Source organism: Medicago truncatula, chromosome 3 (assembly GCF_003473485.1).
Source record: "Medicago truncatula cultivar Jemalong A17 chromosome 3, MtrunA17r5.0-ANR, whole genome shotgun sequence".
Lineage (NCBI taxonomy): Eukaryota > Viridiplantae > Streptophyta > Magnoliopsida > Fabales > Fabaceae > Medicago > Medicago truncatula.
The window spans coordinates 56,084,122-56,092,568 of record NC_053044.1 but is presented as its reverse complement, the minus strand read 5'-3'; the positions used below and the strand labels follow the sequence as shown (position 1 = coordinate 56,092,568).

The 8,447-nt window shown below is 33.2% G+C and overlaps 1 protein-coding gene and 1 pseudogene across 1 annotated transcript; both read left to right on the top strand.

Annotated features, from left to right (window-relative positions):
* Positions 1 to 2,871: 2,871 nt before the first annotated feature.
* LOC25490237 (thioredoxin H-type) lies at positions 2,872 to 4,971 on the top strand. The gene is made up of 3 exons (NM_001422406.1): positions 2,872 to 3,075; positions 4,310 to 4,432; positions 4,554 to 4,971. Exons 1-3 carry the CDS (start codon positions 2,986 to 2,988, stop codon positions 4,692 to 4,694), a joined length of 354 nt encoding a protein of 117 aa, NP_001409335.1. The 5' UTR covers positions 2,872 to 2,985; the 3' UTR covers positions 4,695 to 4,971.
* A 126-nt stretch (positions 4,972 to 5,097) lies between these two features.
* LOC25490236 (thioredoxin H-type-like) lies at positions 5,098 to 8,447 on the top strand (annotated as a pseudogene).

Genomic DNA, 8,447 nt, shown 5'->3' with positions numbered 1-8,447 from the left:
GAAATGGCTTGAGTACATTCGGTACGTCAACATATAAGAGTATGCAGAAATGTACTCTTAACTACAAACCATAGACATGCGGTGGGCAAAAATGTATATATTTTATATCTAATCGTTTATGAAGATGATCATATTATTACCATTATTATGCTTTACATAATGTTGCCAACTATAATCTTCTCTACTTTTTTAATTTTGTTTTACATATGATATCTCTTCTTCCAAGTAAAACTGATGCAAAACTCTTAAAAGAAGATTGAAGTACTCTCTGGTGTGGCATGAGCAGAGAGGACCGCTGAGTATGACTGAAGGATATGCATTTGATGCTTTGGGTTTGATATTGTTGCATGTGCATGTTTATTATCCATGTGATGTGACCTTATTGAGAAGCTTCTGAATTACAATACTCTTGGAAAGTCTGATGCCAATTAAGTATTCTTACGGAAGTTTAATTCATAAAGATGTGTCCGTTGTGCCACAAGTACTCTGGCCATATGTTGGTGGTTTTATGTTTTTTAGTCCTTTTGTAAATTATTTTCTATCAATTGTTTAGAAGCTATTTTAAGGTGCAGCTTATATTTTGTTTCAACAATGTTGTGAGTGCTAATAGGCTGCCAAAATTAGGATATCTTAATATTTCAACGTAGAAGAATAGTCGGAAAAACAAACTATTTTTTTAGATTTATTCTCACAGGTAATTTTTTGTAAGATTAAATGGTGGTGTACTTGGACTGATTTGTGAAACTTGGCTTATTTAAAGTTGATTAAAATTGATGACCGAGGATCTTACTGATGGCACATTACAAGTGTTTATGGTGCATATTTATGCACATAAAATCGTGTATTTAGGTGTATTTAAGAAACTTATAAACTTGGCCTATTTGAATATGATAAAAATTAAATTACTATAGTTCATGAAAGAGATCTTATTGAATAGAGAAGATTTTATTTTTAATTTTTTTTTAGGGAGGAAATGTGTTTAATATAAGCTAAATTCAATAGAAATTTTTGTTTTGACAAACCATCAAGAGTAAGTATGGGAAGACAAGAAACTGTGTTTCTTTGTCGCGTGTTTCATTCTATTTTCCATATTTTTATTTCGTACATAAAATATTTCTATTCATTCAATAAAAAGTATTTCTATATTCCCGTGAGCTTAGTTCAGTTGGTAGGGATATTGCATATTATATGTAGAAGTCGAGGTTCGAACCCCGAACACTTCACTTCTCCATAATTAATTTGTGTGAGCTCTAGCCACTAGGCTATTTGACAAAAAAAAAAATATTTATATTATTTTGTTATGTAATCAATTGTTAAAAATTGCATCCAATAAATAATAAATTTGTTGTTTTAGTATATTCTATTGTATATTATTTTGACAAATTTCTCCCCGTGCATTGCACGGGTTAATACATTAGTTTTTTTAATGATAAAATCAATCATTTTAGACATAAGAGCATCCACAATGGAGACTCCCCGTGTATATTATTTTGAGGTTTTAAATGGGTCTCATATTGACACATCATTTTTTAATGATTTTTTTAATAATAGTATCTAATAGGTACTCAACCACTCCAATGGAGACCCTCTAACAAAAGGTTTAATTGGGTCCCACCAATATTATTTATTTAATACATTATCTATTTTAATACACTTTTTAATTATTAATTTAATGAAAAGGTGATGTGGGCCCATTTAAGAATGAGGTCTTAATTTAGACCTTGTATTTTTTAAGACCTTCAATTTTTTTTTCCACAATGGGGGTACCTATTAGGTTCTAGGTCTTAAATGTTTAAAACTCTCCCATTGTAGATGCTCTAATAGTATATGGACTTGAGAGATATAACATAATTATTATACATGATCTTTTTTTAAGTAAATGCAAGATTAATTCATTTTTTTTAATAATAAATGGATACCGATAGAAAATGTACGTTGAAACAAACAGGCCCTTAACGCTATGAAGCCAAGAACATCAATCTTAATGTTGATTCCAATGTTTGTTTGATGCAACTTTGAGATTGATTGTCCTGGCATGGTCCCCAATCCCACAAGGAGAAAACCTCAATCAAGTTCACACATACATATTTCTCACAGACTCACTCGTACACCAAAATATATATTGGTTTAAGTGTTGATATTCGATATTTTAAGAACTAGACAAGAAGTTCACAGATGTCTCATTCTTCACATATACTCCAGCCAACTAAATATATATAAATGGATATCCTTAACAAAGTTATGCATGTATTTGAAGAGGGGGCTCGTTTTAACTAAAAATGATACTCGTCAAAACATGTTTTGTTTTAGGAGAGAGGTCTTTATTACTAAAATTTGCTAAAGTGAATATCTGGATTCATTTCTATTTGATGAATGAATGGAGTATGATATTAACTATTAAGGCCCGATTCATTCTCTACGGCCCACCGAAATTATTGGCCCAAACTTTATTAGAATTAAAAATGACCAAAATATAACAAAAAGACTAAAATTGGTCACGCGAGGTCACAGTTGACGCGTTTGTTGTGACATGGGTGATGACGACTACAAGCTTTCACAAATGAGAATGTGACACGTAAACGTGGACAACACAGGTAACGCGTGTAACGTATTTTCTTACAGAGTACTCCCTCCGTCCCTAAATAAATGACCTAGTTGGCTCTGACACACATATCAATGCATATATTTTATCTTTGATATTTTCAATTCTCCACTAAAAAAAATTATAAAAATTTAATATTTAAAAATACTCATTGAGACGAATTCAACAACATCTTACATGATATTATTTATCTTTGTGAATTAGTAGAAAAGTATGGTCAAAGTATATCAAGTCAATAATGCATATTGTCAACTAGGTGATTTATTAAGGGACGGAGGGAGTATATAACAAACATCGGGCTTCAAGTTAGGATCAGAGCTAATCTAAGCGAAAAAAATAGACATTTGAAAGCAAAAGCGTAATTTGTACGAAGAAAGAAAAAAATGGCAGCAGAAGAGGGACACGTGATCGGAGTTCACACTGTGGAGGCTTGGAAGGAACACCTCGAGAAGGGAAATGGATCCAAGAAACTGGTTCGTAATTACTCTCAAAATTGTTTTTTTTTTTATATTTTTTTTTTTTTTTTTTTTTTACGTTTTTAATTCGAAATTATAACCGCACTAGGGTTTTTCATTTCCTTAGTTTAGGGATCTAATTGTTGCATCCATTGTTAGCGACTTTTTAGGGATTTATCAATTTTACTATTGATTATTATTCTGGTATTGTTGATGTGTGAATTTAATCCTTCAATTGGATGACACTAAATAATGATTTAGAGCATAGGGTTTAAATTTGATATGAAACGATTTGAACATGGTTTAGAAGATGGAGAGAGGGTTTGAGATTATCTTTTTTATGAATGAAATATTTTGAGAAAAGGAATGTTTAAAATGGTTAATCTATTCTGTTTGTCAACTTTTCCGGTTCATTGAACAACTGATGCATATGGTCAATATTAGTTTTACCGACCAACAGCATCAGTTGTTTAATGAATCTAAAAGTGATTTTTTGCTCATAATAGTGACCAAAAAGTGTTGGGATTTAAGGGTTTTAAGTTAGAGGAAACTGATGAAATTATTTGATTCTTGAAATTTTAAGAAATGAGGATTAAGTTCCTTAAAAAAAAAAATGAGGATTAAGTTCAAGCTCAATATTGTTGGGAGACGAAAATTGCTCATTAGGGTAATTTGTTAGTTTTCATATTAGTATAAATAAGGGCTAATGTTTTGTCTAAGTTAATTTTGATTCTATTATTTATTCAATATTGTAATTTGTTCTTAGCCACACTCAATGGGATAAGGCTTCGTTGTTGTTGTTGTTGTAATTTGTTCTTAGTTTGATACTTAGATTAGAATTCGGAGTCTAATATTAGTATAAATAAGAGTCGGTGCTTCGTCTTTTGTATTGTTTGACAATTTGAAATGTTCTGTTCATTTTATGTTCTCTTTATCTTAAACATTTTCAACAAACCAGCCTGTTATTTCATCAACTTCAGCCAACCCCTTTTTTACGGTAAACCAACCTGAACTTACAGTATTTCCTGACGCTAAATCTTCAATGATTTCTGGCATGCAATCTTCATCTAACCTTGTGTCAAATCTTTGTTTGACCTTTGTGTTTTTAGAACTTTTAACTGCCTTAGTTTCATGTTTTAACTCTTGATATTGAAGATTGTAGCATCTTCGGTTGTGATTCCTTAGAATTGTTGATTTTTCACCACTTAATTTTAAAGAAGTTCACAGTACTGAAAAGAAATCACATTGACAGATTGTAGTTGATTTCACTGCTTCTTGGTGTGGCCCGTGCCGTTTCATTGCCCCAATTTTGGCAGAGATTGCTAAAAAGCTGCCAAATGTCACCTTCCTCAAGGTTGATGTTGATGAATTGAAGGTGAGCATATCAAAATTTACCACATGACATTATTATTGTTTTTAATCTTAAGTCCTAAAGCTTTATGATTTCTTTTTCTTTAACTAAGAATCCTGCAATTAACTTGCATTAATTTCTTCAGACTGTTGCTGAGGAGTGGGCAGTTGATGCTATGCCAACATTCCTGTTCTTGAAAGAAGGAAAACTTGTGGACAAGGTTGTCGGTGCTCAGAAGGAGCAGCTGCAAGCAGCAATAACCAAGCATGCAACTACTGATGCTTGAAGGGTCATATGAACAAACCATTTTCTAATTCGAGTCAGTTTGCATTTTGCTATTTGAGTCAGTTTGCATTTTGCTATTTGAGTCAGTTTACCTGGTTTCAGTATGGTTTGGAATTTAGAATCTTTAGAACATGGCTGGATATGTGAATAAAATCGTTGTGTGGTAGTACTTGAAACACTTTCGCCAATGAACAACTAACTTGCATTAGCAAGGAGATAGCATTTATGAAAATATTTAGCTTTGTGTGTTATGTTCTTATTCTTATTGCTGTCCTGGCATTACTCTTTTCTTATTAGATTATCCATCAATGGACCCTCTTTTGATTGGGTGGCCCACGCTTCAATTTTCTTATATTGAACTTGAAACAAAACTTCAAATGTGAAATGCCGTCAATTGCCAAATCTTCGTGATTCTGATAAGTGGAAGTATGTTTTGGTGACTACCTAAAATTTATTCTTACACATACTGTAACTTTTTTGACAAAAATTAAAAACCGTCAACCCTGCTGCAAGTCTGTCCATGATGGAGAGGAATTATTTTATGTCAACATTATATGACTACTTATCATTTTTTGTGTGCGAAGGAAACAAATTTATCACATATCAATATGTCATTCTTACGATGGCATGAAAAGTACAAGCGAGTATAATATCAAAATCTTGGGGATTAGCCATTGATGCAACCTGGCCACTAACTACATCAGTTTGCTCATAGCACATACCAATGTTTGCCTTTTTTTTTTTTTTTTGAAGGAACCAATGTTTACCTTATTACTTGTGAAGATTGCATCGATATCACAATTTAGCTTCCCCATTGGATGTTTTGTCCAGTTTATATCAGCTGGCCTTACAATAAGGGCACGAGATCTGTTTGCATTAAAATTCGCCCATTGCCATTGCTGAAGGTAAGTAGCCGCTTGATGTCAAACTGCAGATACACTCTAAATGACTTTCTCCGATAATTGAAGATTGTGGCTTCTCTAGATGCTCCACATACTTTGATGCAAATTTGACAGTTTATTAGCAACAATAAAAAGGAGGTCCATCTTTCCATCAACATACATAATGTGTGATTGAATACTATCCCATAGCCCAGGCTTTTTCCAGATTTGAATTGAGAGCTTACACGTAACAAAAATATGACATGAGTTTATAGGGCTTACAAATAGGAACAATTGAAATCTTAATTTTCGCAAGATGAACCAAATGAAAGGAGTAGAAATAGGAACAATTAAAGAGCCTAGTGCCCATAACTCTATAAATACTTTGGTTTTGAAATCCATGTGCAGCCTAGTGCCCACAGACCTTTGGTAGTAGGTATGTTCCTGTTTGGAAGATTGAAACCAAATATTTACTCTTTTCCTCCTGAACACAGTTTGGGCATGGAAAAGGGAATGTTTTTGTCACCAAGTTTCACCCATTGCTATTAATCTTTTGTAATTAAGGTCAATTGACTGAGATTGACCAGCCGTCGAGGTTGGTGAAAGATTCTTTTTATAGGCACCAAAAGGAGCCATTGGAGAGTGATTGAGGATCCGTTATGGACGGAGCTTCATCAATGCTTGACTTTGGCAGGTTAAAGAGGTTAAAGAACGGTTAGAATCCAAGGTTGAGAAGAATCTTGACAGGTTGAGCCTCTGGGTGTTTGGGCCTTACGTGATAAGGATTTTGGCTCTTGGACCGGTTCATAACAGCTCCCTTGACTTTTTATACTAGTGGTTCAGAGGCGGAGCCACCTATTATTCGGGGGATGTAGCTGAACCCCCTCAGCCATTTGGAATTACCCCCAATAATCCTACTGTTTTTCTGGTCTGAACACCCTCAAAATCCAACCCTTGCACAATCCACCTTTGAACCAGACTCATATTAGACATCTCTTGTAAAAAAAATTGAAATTTCTCTCAAAAATTATGAAATTAAAAAGTCTGAATCCCCGGTCTAGGGTCCTGACAACGGCAATGCCACTGCCTCTTGAAACTGGATTTTGTTACATTCACGTTGAAAATTTTGCTTAAAATTCACCGGGAACGGATATGTAAGGAACTTCAATCTATTGGGATTAAGCTTCAATAGTTTGAATTTTAAGGTATTAATTTTATGGGTTTGAAGAACTCTAAAAAAAATTAATTTGGAATTTTCTAAATTTCTTTTTAAAAGAAGATAATATGGATGAAGATGATGAAAGTTGATCAGTGAACCAATATGAATTTTTATTTTTAATTTGATGAAGATAAGGATGAATAATAGGAAGAAGAACCCTAGCAATGTTTATTTGGAGTTTTTATTTTTATTTTTAACAGAAATCAATTAAAAATATAATTTATTGATTTATACTTGTCACCTCTTTAATGTTATGGACACGCACGTCAACAGCTAACAAAATAAACAATTGATCACGTTTGATTGCATTCACACATGACGCGCTTCTTCTTGTTATGTCATGGGGTGATGAGGTGTCCATGTTTTGATACTTGACAGAGATTAACATGGTTGACTAATTAGAAAATCTTATATAAGAGGCCGGCTTTGTTTGAGATCATAGCTAATCTAAGTTTAAGACAGAGGAAAATGGCGGAAGAAGGACAAGTGATTGAAGTCCACAGTGTTGAGGCTTGGAACGAACAAATCCTCAAGGGAAATGACTCCAACAAACTGGTTTGTTGTGGCCATTATAAAGTGTCTCAACACTCGTTATCATCATTAACTAATGCTCATATTATTCTGTTTAAGAGATCGAATATCATTATGTTAAATCCTTCTCATATTTTCTATTCTATAAAATTGTTTATTTATCTATCACCCTCTAGCTTTAAACAAGTTCTTAAAGGAAATCACATTGACAGATTGTAGTTGATAGTACTGCTTCTTGCTGTGGTCCATGCCGTTTCATTGCCCCATTTTTCGCAGAATTGGCTCAAAAGCGGCCAGATGTCACCTTCCTTACTTAAGGTTGATGTGGATGAATTGAATGTAAGCATATCCCAGCTCCGTTCATTTTTAATTGTCATATTTTGACATTTCACACAAACCAAGACAATCAATAATTGATACTACTTTTGATGCAATAAGCTATACTTTTGCTATAATGACCTTATTCATTTAATATCTCATTTCATATATTTCTCTCTCCGCAATAAATAACTAAGGACAATATTGGTAAAACAACGTTTAATATTGCTTTGAACTTTGAAAATGACAATTAAATAGTAACAAAAAATTTCTCCAAAACTGACACTTAAAAATGAACGGAGAGAGTATCTAAATTAATCTACTACGTGACATTATTATGGTTTTGGATCTTAAATCCTGAAGCATTGATCTAGAACATTTCTTTCTTTAACTAAGAATCCTTCAAATTAATTACCATAATTTCTTCAGACTATTGCCGAGGAGTGGGAAATTGAAGCTATGCCGACATTCCTGTTCTTGAAAGAAGGAAAGCTAGTGAACAAGGTTGTGGGTGGTAATAAAACTGGGCGGGAGTAGATAAGTAATCCATCCGGTCTCAAATATAAATAAAATTAAAGAAAGTTGATGTATTTGATTCAAAATTTGAACGATCAAACTGATTTTCGTTTCTATTTTTGTGTGTGCGTTCCTTTTGCTTTTCATTCAGTTTTGCTTAGCTGACATTCCGTTTTGCCAAGCTGACATTCATTTATGTGTTTTGTTGTTGCATTTACCTTTCACTTGGTTGTATAAATGCCCTTGTATCTTCACTTTGTTAATCAATAAGAATCATATATTTCTCTTA

Bases quoted from the DNA above. Each gene is read 5' to 3' on its own strand.
- LOC25490237 (NM_001422406.1), top strand. From the start codon at position 2,986: ATGGCAGCAGAAGAGGGACACGTGATCGGAGTTCACACTGTGGAGGCT. The intron at 3,076-4,309 runs GTTCGTAATTAC...TCACATTGACAG, and splicing joins GAAATGGATCCAAGAAACTG to ATTGTAGTTGATTTCACTGC. The intron at 4,433-4,553 runs GTGAGCATATCA...TAATTTCTTCAG, and splicing joins TTGATGTTGATGAATTGAAG to ACTGTTGCTGAGGAGTGGGC.